Source organism: Eptesicus fuscus, chromosome 7 (genome assembly GCF_027574615.1).
Source record: "Eptesicus fuscus isolate TK198812 chromosome 7, DD_ASM_mEF_20220401, whole genome shotgun sequence".
Classification (NCBI taxonomy): Eukaryota; Metazoa; Chordata; class Mammalia; order Chiroptera; family Vespertilionidae; genus Eptesicus; species Eptesicus fuscus.
In genome coordinates this window covers 95,461,439-95,476,745 of record NC_072479.1, presented here as the reverse complement: position 1 = coordinate 95,476,745, position 15,307 = coordinate 95,461,439, and the positions used below count along the sequence as shown (strand labels likewise).

At 41.0% G+C, this 15,307-nt stretch overlaps 1 protein-coding gene across 2 annotated transcripts in view; it reads left to right on the top strand.

The window, feature by feature from the left end:
* Positions 1–15,307, top strand: part of SLC41A2 (solute carrier family 41 member 2) — a 75,779-nt gene that overhangs the window by 39,524 nt on the left and 20,948 nt on the right. For both annotated transcript variants that reach the window (XM_054719430.1, XM_054719431.1), the window contains exon 7: positions 12,592–12,739. In XM_054719430.1, coding sequence (XP_054575405.1) covers positions 12,592–12,739 — 148 coding nt within the window. The remainder of the gene's footprint in view (positions 1–12,591; positions 12,740–15,307) is intronic.

Genomic DNA, 15,307 nt, shown 5'->3' with positions numbered 1-15,307 from the left:
TAGATGCCAAATTAAAAAAAAAATTAAAACAGAAACCCACAGTAATACAAGGGGGTGGGGGGGAGATAGTTTATAAGCCAAACCAGGAGCATTTATTCACATATGCTCATATATTTTCATGGATACTTCACAGATTTATGCTTTACTTTAGATAAGTCTAAAGTACGTTTGATTTGAAGAAGAGTCTCAGATACATGTTTTTGAACTAAAGGAAGGGCTTGAGCCTAACAAAGGTAGGAGTTACCTACCACTTTCAGAGACATCAAGGGAGGCTTCATTTAGTACATAAAATTACCCGAATTCTGTAGTGAGCAACATAAAAATAATGCTCAGTAAGAGCTGATGCGTATGTTCAAGGAATAGTTTTCTTATTTAGAAGGGTATATGTTTCTGCCTAGAATAAGGACACCAAACGGTTAATGGCCTAAATGTCAGATCTCGCTCCCATAGGTCTTGGTTGTTTTGTTGTTGTGGAATGCACAAGGGATGATATAAATTCAAGTATACTCAGGGTAATCCTCAATTCCTTTCTCTCCCAGTCAATTAAAAACATAGAAAATGAGGGTTATGTTTTTAAAGGGATAATCTGCTCTAATTTATATTCTTGGGTGACAATTGGTCATACTTTTGTCCTCTAAACTATTTTTTAAAAATATATTTTTAATGATTTCAGAGAAGAAGGGAGAGGAAGAGAGAGATAGAAACATCAATGATGAGAGAGAATCATTGATTGGCTGCCTCCTGCACGTTGGACCGAGCCTGCAACCCAGGCATGTGCCCTTGACCGGAATCGAACCTTGGACCCTTTGGTCCGCAGGCCAATGCTCTATCCACTGAGCCAAACCGGCTAGGGCTGTCCTCTAAACTATTATACAGTTTAGAAATTGATGCTGAAGTCAGGGATTGAAATATTAGCCTATGGTTAGTATTAGAGAATGTGACTTCATGTTGTCCTCCTACCGTGTTAAAGGTATTCACCCACTCACAGCCAGGCAGCTCGACGGCTGGTAGTCCTCACCTCTCCAGGAACAGGTGGTTAATGATCGGTGAAGGGAGACAGTTATCACTGGGCTAGATCCCAAAAGGGAAAGGGATGAGTCAGGCATGCTTTGTTCCCACTTCCCGAGCCTTACTAAATAGATAAGACTCCCCAGTCTGAGGAAGAGGGAAGGGGGAAGAAGGGAGAGGTAGAAAAGGGTGAAGGGTTTCTTTCTAATATTATTAAGAGGACAGAAATTCTATGGGTCTGGCCAGGAACATTGAGGATGGAGTTGGGGATGCAATGGAGGGATGGTAATGGTTTGGGGATGCGTTCCCTTACATACATAAACAATAAAGGTACATTATTTGCAGACTTGGGTACTTAATTACCATGCAGTCATTTTAACACATTTCTGAGCTGCTTCATTAAAGCCATAGTGGTAAAAAAAAAATAAGAATAAAGAATACCATTGAAAGATGTTATCATAATAAATGATACAGACCTAAGTATGAGATTCCAGAAGATAGATCAACTTTAGAGGAGAAAAATATGTGCTGACTTTTCAAATTTTACTTTCTAAAATTACACAAACTCTCCTTATGAACGACTTAATCATAATGTATTGTCACCTGAAGCTTCAGTTTTTGAGTGTTGCCCCGGCCAGCGGGGTCTTCTAATGGGGGTACTGAGGCGGCGCACCTAAGAGAATGAAAGACAGACAAGGGACGCAAAGAATGGAGGCAAGACAAAAGGGATTCTGATCAAGCCTCAAAATTTTATTTTTTACAGCGTTCTTTATATGTGATTTCTAGAAGGGTGGATGCCTAGGAGGGGTGGGGGCTGACCTAGATAATCGGCTAAAGTCGTAACTATAGATAAAGGGTGTGGCAGTTGAAGGGCGGCTACAGAAGGAATGCTTTGTCCTCAGGCAAGAGGAAGTGGGCCTAGTTTCAGTAACTTACTGAAGGTCAGAGTTAATCCTTTGACCAACTCTTGGCTCCTGACAGAGTGTTATATATGATACATTAGTAGTTGAACTGGATCAAGAAATAAAGCAAAGTAGAATGTTATCAGAGACCATAATTTTGAAAAATAATTTTATTATTAAATATTGCTTAGATTTTTTAGGCCTTGTCTTCTGCAAGTTGGCTCAAAACAATTCAAGCTGAACTAATTAAAATCAGATCTTTTACATTTCACCTGTGTCATTTATTTCCCTAAAAAAATATGTATTATTATTATTTTTAAATATATTTTATTGATTTTTTACAGAGAGGAAGGGAGAGGGACAGAGAGTTAGAAACATCGATGAGAGAGAAACATCTATCAGCTGCCTCCTACACACCCCCTACTGGGGATGTGCCCGCAACCAAGGTACATGCCCTTGACCTGGAATTGAACCTGGGACCTTTCAGTCCGCAGGCCGACGCTCTATCCACTGAGCCAAACCGGTTTCGGCGAAAAATATATATTATTTTTAATGGGTTACTGCAGTGATGTGATTTATAAGAAATAGATGTTTGGTCATTCAGGTGCTCGGAATATATTTCTCATATATATTTAGCCTTTGTCCAAGGTTCCTGACTCACAGCCTCCCCAAACCCTTGGGATTTTCTGAGTGACAAGAGCTAGTATTTTGTCATAATATCTTGTCCTCAATGCCTGAAGTTGCTTCAGAGCCAAAAGGTGAAACAGGTGTCTTGTTATTCATAACCAGCCCCTTTTCATCACTACTGGGTTTATGTTAATGAGGTGACTTTTGGAAAGCACCTAAGGATGGGGCCAGTTGGTTGCTGGGGGAACCACCCAGAGTAGAGGGATGGATCTTTCAGTCCCATCGCTGATGTCTGGGGAGGATAGAGAGGCTGGAGGTGGGATCACTCACCAGTCGCCAATGATTTAGTCACTCATGTAATGAGGATATTATGTAATGAGGCCTCCATAAAACCCCAAAAGGATGGGGCTCAGAGAGCTTCGGGGTTGGTGAACACAGAGATTTGGGAAGAGTTTTGTATTCAGAGAGGGCATGGAAGCTATGGGCCTTTTCCCCATATGGGGTGGGGCGGGGGGGAGGTTTGTAGGAAGGACTAAACCCTTAACCTGTGGAATCTGATGTTATACTAGTATCTTCCTGTAGATAGTGTCAAAATTGAGTTGAATGGTAGGACACTCAGCTGACTTCTGAGAATTGCTTGGTGGTGTGGGAACCCCCACATCCCAGGTTGGAACTGGTACTAGAATCTTAGCTACTGATTGATTCCATAGTTGATTTAATAAAGGTTTTTCTGAAGTGTCAGTGTTTGAACTTCTGAAGTATCTGCATTGTGAGCACTAGGGGGCCTCATAAGATAGCAGTTGTAAGCCTGGAGTGCACGGTATTCTGAACATTTAAGTTCCAAGACGCCATGCATGCTGCTGAGATGCCCAGTTCTTAGTAACAAAGTTTAATTCCTGAATTCTGTTGAACACTTAGCGGTCTTTAGAGACAAAAAGAGGATTTCATGGCAGCTTTAAGTTTTGGTTATAAATAGAGGCCATATATTATATGGCTCTCAAAGAACCGGGCATTGAGAAAAGTCTCACTTAGAATTTTGGATATTCAGAAGTGACTTGGAACAGCTCCCCACATGTGCTCTTAGCTTTGATACACGGTACTAAGACTCGCTGGACATTCATTCAGCGTGCTGCCTTTCTTTTAGTTCTGATACAATTTGCTGATTTCTGATACCTAAAGTGAACATGGGTCCCCCATCCCGCTTCTCACCTTTCCCGTTCTGGAGGGGAGGGGGAGGGGCAAAACAAGCCCAAGAGCTTTGTTTACGTCTATTGACTTTATTCTTTGCAGTCCCCCTGCGTAAGTCTTCATTGCCCAGTGAACAGATTTCAAGTTGTAGCTGGCATTTAGGCCTCCTGGAGCCCGTAGAAACTTACCTTCTCAAGGTTTGGCTTGCTCCTCCCTTTCTTGTGTCCTTGACTCCAGTCAAACGCAGCCATCTTCTGATTCACATACAAGCTGTGGTTTTTCTCTCTTCTTTCTTATATCATTCTCCTCCCCTCCAGGAAGGTTACACAGAACCTGCATTTTCCAGTCCTTTTCTCCTTTGACTTCCCTTGCGCTTTTTTGATACTTCTCTTAAGACATTCTTTACACTTGGGCAGTCATTAGCTTTGTGTGTAAATGTCATTATGAGGGTATAAGCTTGAGGATAAATCTGTTTTTATTTTTGTAGCACCCCATAGTGGTTGTTAAGCAAATTGCACTCCACCAAATGCTTTATTCCTTTTGAAAGCTACCAAATTAATGTGAGGAGAGGTTATTCAGGAAGTGGTAGACGCATGGAAAATGGAAGATAGATATATCCGTCTGATTTTGTCACAGTATATGTTCAGTAACATATTATAACAAAAAATGATCCCTTTGATGAGGACTTAGTATTAGGGGAATATTGGTAGGGTATCTTGCCTTAGCAGGGAGGTTCTAGAGATTAGTATCACTATAGATAAATTAAAATAGCAATATATGGCTAGAAAAGATCTATTTCAAGTGAAAATAGGCACTTATTCATTCACATAGTAATCTTTCAACATGTAGTAATCTGTAGAGAGTGCCTGGGAAGGCACATGAGCATTTCTTTAATTATTGTGAGCTGAATCCAGTGGCGTTGGCAGAGCCACATCCTGGAAACACACCTTGCCAGAGGCAGGAGTGTTGTCAGCTTGACCTTCAGCCCAGGCACCAGGGGGTAGGTTTCATTATCTAAATCCAGCCAAGCACCAGGAATGAATACGACTTGGGCCCACCCAAGAATGCACATAACCTCCTTTGTCTTGACCTTTAGTAAAACTTCCTGTTTTTTTGCTGTATAAAATAAACACACTGTATTGGCTCTGGGTCTCTGTCTCTCCATCAGAGGACAGTGGTCCCACCCAGTCCCAGCTTTCCCTACGGTATTTGTGTCTGTCTCTTTCATTTTCTCAATCCCCAGCAGCCCCTACTCAGGAACCAGACCGCTCTCTAGACGAGCTGGACTCGGAAAAGAGAGAAATATTTATAGTAATCTTTAAATGCTATTAAAAAGATCTAAAGTTGGGCCAGTAACTTAAATACCTGTACACAATGATTGTTGTCTTTTCTTTCTTCTTGTTTGCATAATTTTAAGATGATTTTAAAAACTCTTTTTCAATTATTTATAACTGCATGGCTATGTCATTCTTTTATGTATGTTATTTTTTTTAAATTTGAAAATTATCCACTTTTCTCTTTTTAAGCAAGTTCTGAGAAGCAAAATGTTGACTTCTCATTCTTCAAGGTTAACTTTAAAAAGATGGCTTAGTTGAGGCTGTAAGAGCAATAACAACCAGCCTCAGGTTGTTGCTTCAGTCCTATGGACACTAGCAAGGATGCCACCTGGTTAATTACATGACATTTTAGAATGTCACTACCTTGAGGTGGTGATGTGAGTAGATTTTAAATTTATTGTGCATGTCACTCTTCTTCAGAGGTTTTTTAAAATATATATCTTTATTGATTTCAGAGAGGAAAGGAGAGTGAGAGAGAGATAGAAACATCAATTACGAGAGAGAATCATTGATCGGCTGCCTCCTGCATGCCCCCTACTGGGGATCGAGCCTGCAACCTGGGCATGTGCCCTTGACTGGAATCGAACCCAGGACCCTTTAGTCCACAGGTTGACGCTCTATCCACTGAGCCAAACCAGGTAGGGCATTCAGAAGTTTTTAGTACTGCACCATCTTAGTTTAGAGTGATTCCTAGAAGGTCAATTTAGTGAGAAAATTCTGATGTTTATTTATAAAGGGCATTTAAAAAATTGTTTGCATCTTACAATGCCCATGGCTTTTTGCTTACACAGAAACAGCTAACATACAAAGGTGTCACTCCTAGCAGTTACATATTTCAAAAGAATTTAGGGTGGGAATAATGAATGCCATTAATGAAATTTTATAACAGTAGTTGCAAAATGCCACCGACAATCTAATAAAAGGTGAAATCAGTGGGTCAAAAAGATGGTGGTCATGTTGGGCAGTTAAGTGGAATCAGGAATCTGAACCACTTTAGCTGTATTAATCCTCTTTAGTTTACATATATCAGGGAATCAGTACTAAAGCACACAGGTATTAATTAGGCTTAACATTCCACTGAGCTTTACTTTTCCACCTGTATTTGTTTCCTGTTGCTGCTGTAACAAATATCACAAACCTTGTTTCTGGAGGTCAGAGTCCAAAATGAGTTCTGCAGGGCTAGAGGCAGAGTGTCAGTAGGGCTGGTTCCTTCCGGAGGTTTCCGGGGAAATCTCCTCCTTACCTCTTCCATCTTCCGGGGGCTGCCAGCATTCCTTGGCTTATAATCACATCGCTCCATCCCTGCTTCTGTGGTTACATTGCTTTCTCTTCTGTAGTCAAATCTCCTACTTCTCACCTAGAAGTACACCTGTGATCACATTTATGGTTTACCCAAGTAATTCAGGATAACCTCCCCATTTTAGAAGGCTAGACGTTGGAAGGATTTTGCTGTATAAAGTACATTAAAAATTTGGAGTTTATTTTAAGGTGTGGATGTCGTTGAGGGCCCTTATTCAGCCTACCACAGTACCCAGAAATTAGTACCAAATGTTATTTCAGTTAGGGTCATTTAAATAGATATTTTGTTTAGGAGGAAGACATTCTTTTAGATTTTTATATTAATGCAGAAGTTCATGGTTAGCTTTTTAAAAAAGTCTTATAGGCATTTATTTGAGCGAAGTTTTTTTATTTAATACTAGAGGCCTGGTGCATGAAATTCATGCACGGGGGGGTCCCTCAGCCCAACCTGTACCCTCTCCAATCCGAGAGCCCTCAGGGCATGTCCTGCTGACAGCTTAGGCCCGCTCCCTGTGGTTCTCTGCTCTCTGCGGGGCCTGCCTTCTCCACACCATAGCGATGGGCAAGCAAGCCCTGCTGGGTGCTGCCTGCAGCTGCGCTTGTCTGCTCCTGGGTCACCACGGCAACAGCCAAGCAGGCCCTGCTGGGTGCTGCCTGCAGGCCCACTTGCCTGTTGTGGGTCGCCGGCAGCTACAGCCAAGCAGGCCCTGCTGTCTGCTGTCAAGCTGCGCCGCTGGACCCACCCCCAGGCCCACCCTGAGGTTGCCTGTCCAGCCCTGCCTGGCTCCCCGGGCCCCTCAGCAGCTTTGGCCTCTGGGGTCTGGCCCTGCCTCCCTCTTTGGCCCTTGAAGCAGCCTCGGCGGCTGCTGATCAGGCCCTCCCCCAGTGCAGGTGCATGGAGGCGGGCCCGGGCGCCGCCGCCACCCCCCGACCCACGAACGCTGATGGGGATGGGTCCAGGCGCCGCCACCGCCCCGACCCGCAAACACTGAGGGGTCTCCCCTCAGCGGCGACCAGTCCGGCCATTGAGAGGCGCAGGGGGCGGGACTCACGAGTCCCTCTCAACGGCTGAATAGGCCACCCCGAGTCCCACCCCCCAGCCTCCCGCCGCCCAATCATGGGCGTAGCGGAGTGATGGTTATTTGCATATTACTCTATTATTAGATAGGATATTTTATTGATTTTTTACTGAGAGGAAGGGAGAGGGATAGAGAGTTAGAAACATCGATCAGCTGCCTCCTGCACACTTCCTACTGGGGATGTGCCTGCAACCAAGGTATATGCCCTTGACTGGAATCGAACCCGGGACCCTTCAGTCCGCAGGCCGACGCTCTATCCACTGAGCCAAACTGGTTAGGGCTAAGCCAAATTTTTGAGGACATGCCCAGAAGCAAGATCTTAAATGATTGAGAAGGTGCTCTGGAGGGTGGCATTTTGAGTTCCTTTTATGCATTTAGAATCAAAGGACAGAAATATAAGGAAGGTACATGAAATCCCTTGGTGGTAGATTAAGGAGGCAGGAGAAGGCAAAGTGGAGAAATCTCTAGAATTGGATAATGGTTGGCATTTTTTTTTTTTTTAAATCCTTACCCGAGGAGTGAGGATATTTTTTTCCATTGATTTACTTTTAGAGAGAGCAGAAGGGAGGGGTCAGGAGAAGACAGGGAAAGAGAGAAGCATCAATGTGCAGGCTGACACTCTAACCACAGAGCAGCGCTGGCCAGGACAATTGTTGGCTTTTAATTGACCATTTTCTCTTGCTGATTGTGCCATTGGTCATTTTCTAAAAGTAATTCTTCAATTTTGTGAAACCTATAAAACACCAGTATATCCTAAAAAGAGGAATATTTTAGCACTTCCCTTTTTCTATATTTGTAATTTTTCCCTAGCTATCAGAATTGGATTAGAAGTTACCCAAGGAAAAGGAAGGAGAATCCTATACAATTATACATATGATCTAATTTGATGGGCATGGGTGTGTTAGATTTGTTAGGAAATTGAAGTAGAACACATTTACAGTAAATCATTTTTAGTTACTTTTATTTTATCAGGTTTTCCCACTCTTTTTTTTTTAAGGGTTTAAAATTTTTTATTTGGAGATAATTTCAAATGTATAAAATAGTTGCAAAAATAAAAAGAGTTTAAAAAAAGCACCTGTATATTCTATATCCTGATTCAACTAATGTTAAGGTTTTACCCCATTTGCTTTCTCTTTCTTTCTTTCTTTTTCTCAATATTACGTATGTACATTTGTCTTTTTTGACATTGACAATTTTGAAGAATATAGTCTCCCCTCCTTTTTTTTTAACAATTGTTGGAATTAAAAAAAATAGGTGGCAATTTATTTTTTATTGTAAATTGATTTTTAGAGAGAGGGGAAGGGAGAATGAGAGAGAAACACTGATGTGAGAGCAAAACATTGATCCACTGCCTCCTGCATGCCCACTACCTGGGGTCCAGCCCACAACCCAGGCTGTGCCCCTGCTGGGAATTGAACCAGCAACCTTTTGGTGCATGAGACAATGCTCAACCAACTGAGTCACACTGGCCAGGGCTATTGCTGGAATTTTTTTAAAAAATGAGATAATAATTCAGATACCATACAGTTCACCTTTTAAAAGTGTGCAATTTGGTGGGGTTTTGTACATTCATCAGATTGTGCAGCCTAACGTCTAATTCCAGGACATTTTTATCACTGCAAAAAGACACCTTTAGCAGTCACTCCCCATTGTTCCCTTCCCCCATTCCCTGGCAACCATTAGCAACCTACTTTCTGTCTCTATGGATTTGCCTATTTTTGACATTTCAATAAATGGAATCATACAATATGTGACCTTCAATGTCTGGCTGTTTTTTCAAAGTAGAATGTTTTTAAGGTTCATCTGTGTTGTAGCATGAATCAGTATGAGTAATATCCCATTGTATGGATTAACATCATTCCATTGTATGAATATAGCACATTTGGCTTATCATTCATCATTTGATGGCCATTTGGATTGCTTCTACTTTTTGGCTATTATGAATAATGCTGCCATGAACATTCTTGTACACTTTTGCATGACCATATATTTTCAGTTCTCTTGACACATACTTAGGAGTGGAATTGCTGGGTCATATGATAACTCTGGTTAAGTGTTTGAGGAACTGCACTCATTATTTTTAGTTTCATTCCGAGAAATTTTTTCTTCTCTTTGAAAATTCAGGGCAGTGATTCAGGGGTTGGGATGGGTGTTTTTGTGGGTTTCTTTTTTCAACTTCAGATGACCTTCCAGAGATTTAATATTGAGAATAACTTAAAAGCCTGGCATGGTGTTCTTCTATTGACCTGAAAATGAAATACTAAGATGATCTGACCTAGCAAAATGGTTCTTTTCAATTGTGTTTAATGGATTTTAAGCCTTGTAGTTTCTATTTAATCCTATAAAGAGATTGTTGGCAACCTTACTTATTTTAGGAGGTAAGAATGCTTCCTAATTAGGATTTTTTTTATTATCCTTATTCAGTGGTTTAAAAAGGAGAACTGGGAATCCATTCAATACAGGTTTTTTAATTTTTTAAAAATCATTTTAGAAAAATATGAAACTATTTAGTATTAGTCAAAGTCCTTTAAATGGAAGAAAATATTTAAATGAATTTTGTGGGTATAATTATTTTGAAGATGTGATGGAAGATCAGATAAAACCACAAGAATAAAGTTTGTTTGGATGTTATTTTAATATCTATAGTAAATTGTTCCTACCTGATAGGAAAGAGTTTGTGTTTTTATCTAGTTTAAAATATCTTTAGTCATAGGTGAGAAGTTCTGTAAATATGTTAGGAAGATGAAGAAATTCAAAATTCAATTAACGATAAGAATATGAATAGGGTTGAAGAATTTTGTGAGATGTCAGGAAAATTTAATAACATTTAACTTAAATCTAAGGCTACTAGGACTATGAGATCAATTGTCTTTAAGTTATGAAGTCTCTCCTATACAAAATAAGTATTAGAGTCACTGAGAAGAATTCAGAATGCCCTGGCTGAAATCTCTGATAATAATAAAACCTCCATCAGTTAAAATGATATAACCAAAATGTCCTGGAATGATGTAACTGCTTCAAGAAGAGACAGGCAATTTTTAACCTTAGGAAGATTTAAATATAAAATATTTGATAATTTGACTCATGGCTTTAATGGTTTTATGCCAGTGAGGCAGTACATATTTGTGTGTGTGCACTTGTTACTTAGCCCATTGGAGAACATGTCAGTCTTCTAATTCCGTTTTTAAATTCATAATTAAGTAATTGACCTATTCTTGTGGTTTTTAAATTGAAATCTTACCAAGTTTGTATATGTATATATGTGAATATTTATGAAAATTTAAGACTCACTGTATTTGTACATTTAATTTATTAGCTTTATAAAGATTAGTATAAGTACTTGGATACTTTTATGAGACTGGTGAAATGTCTAACGTAAGTAGGATTTCTCAGTGTATTTAATGAAGCTTGTAAATGCTACTGAATATTATCCCAAACTCTTAACCTTTTGCACTCGGATGTCGAGTGTGACTCGACACGGTTAGCATCGGTAGCAGGAATCGAGAAAAAAAGCAAGCGAGTGCAAAGGGTTAAAAGTAATATTTGGTTGGATGCTTGACATTGTGAATGTAATACTGTTACGTGCTAGATTTATTTTTCTTTGCCAAGTATTGGACTTTGTTCTTGTGGGCTGTTATTTGTGGATTAACTTGAGCCTCACAGGGCTTGGTTCTTTAAAAAATATATATATATTTTTAAATTTATTAATTTCAGAGAGGAAGAGAGAGGGAGAAACAGATAGAAACATCAATGATGAGAGAGAATCATTGATCGGCTGCCTCCTGCACGCCCCACACTGGGGATTGAGCCCACAACCTGGGCATGTGTCCTTGGCCGGAATCAAACCTGGGACCCTTTAGTCCGCAGGCCGACGCTCTATCCACTGAGCCAAACCAGCTAGGGCAAGGCTTGGTTCTGTGTTTGACTGGGGAGCATCTACAGCAGACCTGACACTAAGGCTGGCTTTGCTATGAAAACACAACCCTTCTTGGGTCCACTGAATGTTCTGGGTGTTCAAAGAGGCCTCTCCTCTACAGGGGGGTAGGTCTTGAGTGACACATCCCCAATTATTCTTGGCCTAGTCTGGTGGAGTTCACACTAAGGCTTGATAGTCAGTTCTCAAGCTCATTCTCTGATAGTTCCTCTTCTCCAGTTTTCTATCCTATGAACTCTAAAGCCTCAGTTTGTTATTAAGTAGAAATGACATACATATCTTATAACATAGAAACCCACACTGAAACCTGTATGTTTATGTTGACCAATGTCACCCCAATACATTTAATAGAAAATGAAAGAGTGACAGTGTTCTCATACTTGTGAGGGCAATTAAACGAGTTGATGAATATAAACTATTTCCCACAATGCTTGGTTAATAGTAGGAGCCAAATAAATGTTGGTTTTTTAATCTTGTTGTTTTGTTATTATTTTTATTATTATTATTGCTGTTCCCATCCTACTATTGCTAGGTCACATAGATATTTCAATAAATGTTTGCTGAATTAATGTATTAGTTTTCAGTTACATTAATATTTTTATCTTATCTACAGTTTTATTTATTTTAAATACTAGAGGCCTGGTGCACGAATTTATGCATGGGTAGGGGCCGGCCTGGGGAAGGGGAGGCAGAAGGTAGGCCGGCCGGCCCCACCCCCGATCGGGGTTAGAGGGGCCAATCGGGGCCGGGGCCTGCTGGGGGGAGGACCCATGGGCAGTAGGCTGGCTGGCCCCACCCCCTGGTAAAACTCCCGGTTGGACTCCCAGGCAAGGGGCCAATTTGCATATTAGCCTTTTATTATATAGGATATTTTTTTATTGATTTCAGAGAGAAGAAGGTAGAGGGAGGGAGAGAGAGAGAGAAATATCAATGAAGAGAGAGAACCATTGATCGGCTGCTTCCTGCACACCCCACACTGGAGATTGAGTCTGCAACCCAGGCATGTGCCCTGACCAGGAATCACACCATGACCTCCTAGTTCATAGGTGGATGCTCGATCACTGAGCCACTCGGGCTGGGCACCTTATCTACAGTTTGAAATTTGTAGAAAATAAATAGCCTGTGAATATGTTCGATAGCCTGTCTTCTGGTAAATTTTTAATATTCGCTACATGGTTAGAACAGATACTGAAATGCTGTCTCTTTTTTAATTTTAGAGAATTATTACTACATTTCTCCATTAGTTGGTGTCTTTTTCTTGGCTCTCACTCCAATCTGGATTATAGTAGCAGCCAAACATCCAGCCACCAGGACAGTGCTCCACTCGGGCTGGGAGCCTGTCATAACAGCTATGGTTATAAGTAGGTTAGTATTAAATGTGTGTGTGTGTGTGTGTGTGTGTGTGTGTGTGTGTGCACGCAATCCATATGCCTGTATCTATGTGTACATGAAAACAAATCACTTGCCTGTTTTTATTTCTTGGGTCAATTATATTATGTATATTGGGTCAATTCTTTATTGTCCAAAGTAATAGTGGACATTTGTGATAGAAATTACAGAAATCAGTAGACGTAGAGAACCTCATTTGGCTACCAGTTTTAAACTTCTCTCCAACCAAATCTTTACCAGATTGCTGAGTGAAATTTAGTGGTGTTTGTCTTTGTATGTGTGCATGTGTTTTTGTGTGGGTATGTGCTGTAACCTGACAAGAACATCACTTGTTTTTCATAGTAAATTGCTCAGCTAGGTATCAGAAACCCTTAGAAATGTGTATACCATTCAACTATTTCCACTTCTAGGCCTCTGACAGGACTTGAGGATATCATTAAGGATATATGCAACAGATTTAGTTCCAAAGATCCTAATCACCGTGGAATTTTTAATGAAAGAAAGAGAGAATGCCTTAGAGGCCTAGCAGTCAGATATTGATCAAATAAAGTGTGATGCAGTCACAAAAAGGAATCTCAGTCAGCCGTTAAAAATAGCATTGTTATAATTCTTTGACGGGGAAAGTTGTTCATTATACCCTTGGTGAAAAGAGTAAGCTAGAAATGAGTATCAATTTCCTGTTAAACATGGTAGATTGACGTGTTTATCTTCCTTCCTGAAACTACCAATATGACAATGAAAAGATAAAAAGCTATAAAACTACAAAGAGAAGGAGAACAGAGAGGACAGCAAGTGAGAAATTCTGTAAGATAGGCATCAAGTGGATAGTTGTTAACGGAAAGACAAAAGCTAAAACCCAACCACCAGCAGGGGGAGCACCTAGTAGAAGCGCACGGATCTGAGACCCGGGAACCCAGAAAGGTGGAGAATTAGGGCCCTGAGTACTTCTGAAAGCTGAAATGAAGATTGGTTGACAGTGTATGTAAGAAGCAATTAGGTCATGTGATACTAGAAATACACATGAGCTCACTCATCTAGGGGAAATGATGAACAACATAGACTGATGAATAAGAACAGCATCGATCAGACTGTCGGACCTCAGAGGGAAGGTAGGGGAGGTTGGGGATAAGGGGGAGAGATCAACCAAAGGACTTGTGTGCATGCATATGAGCCTAACCAGTGGTCATGGACAACAGGGGGGTGGGGGCATGCGTGGGGAGGGGTTTGGGATGGGAATGGGGGGGGATGAGGACAAATATGTGATACCTTAATCAATAAAGTAATTAAAAAAAAAAAAAAAGAAGCAGTTAGGTCCTAAAAGCCCTTCTCTAGTTTGGCCACCCAGGTAACTGTCCCTCCCACCTTAGCAGAAGACAGGAATTCACTTTGGAGAGAGTAAATGGGAGAGGCTCTAGATTCCGAAGCACCTGCTGGCAGTCAGGCTTCTAGCTCCAGGCAAGAAGTTAGATAATGTCTTTCTGGGGGAACATCTTCAGCTCAACAGAAAAACCTGCATGTATTGACCCTGGCAGGTCTTTCAGTGAAGGAGCTGCATGCCCACCTGGCCATTGTTCAGTGAGGCCCACCTGCTGACCAGCTCTGCCCAGGCACACAGACCTCCAAGTGTGCTTTCCCGTGCCCTGTAAGGAGGGGGAGACTGTAGCCCTTCACCAGACATTCGATGAAGGCTTCTAACAGGAAAGACGGAGACAAAAAATGGTACTCAAAGAAAGTCTAGAGAGAGTTGAAAAACCTCAAAGAAAACTATCTCCAATGTCCTCAGAGAAATAAGCGAAGTGGTGGCATCCACAATTCTGTAAGAACAGAATGATTTCAGAGGAGAATTTAAAAAAACAAACAAGAAGAGCTCTTGGAATTCGGAAATACACAAATAGCAGAAACAAAAGCAGTAGAACAGTTAGAAGGTAGAACCATCCTGGAAAGTAGAACAGAGGACAAAGAGGTAGACAATTGGAGGCGAACAGTAAGGAGAGGAAATTACCAAAGAAATAACATAAGGAAATTCCCCAGAACTGAAGACCATGGGCTTCCTGATTGAAAGGGTCCCCTGTGGGTCCAGCACAATGAGGTGGAGTAGGAGGGACCCAAACCAAAGCACGTCGTCACAAATCCCCAAAGCTTCCAGAATAAAAACGAGTTGCATGTAAAGGATTGGGAATCAGAACGATGCCCACTAGCAACACCAGAAGTGAGTCCTTCAAAATTCCGAGGGATAATTTTGTGAACATAACATAAGGCCTCAATATCAACCAAACATAAGGACAGACTCAGAAAGTTTTCAGACACACAGGATTTCAGTATAGTTGTTTCCCATATGCCCTCTCATATAAAAGTTGACAAAAGACAATTTATCAAAGTAAGGAAATCCTATATAATAAAACCCTAATATGCAAATTGATTGAACGGTGGAATGACTGGTTCCTATGACGCGCACTGACCACCAGGGGGTAGATGCTCAATGCAGAAACTGCCCCCTGGTGGTCAGTGCGCTCCCACAGGGGGAGCACTGCTCAGCCAGAAACT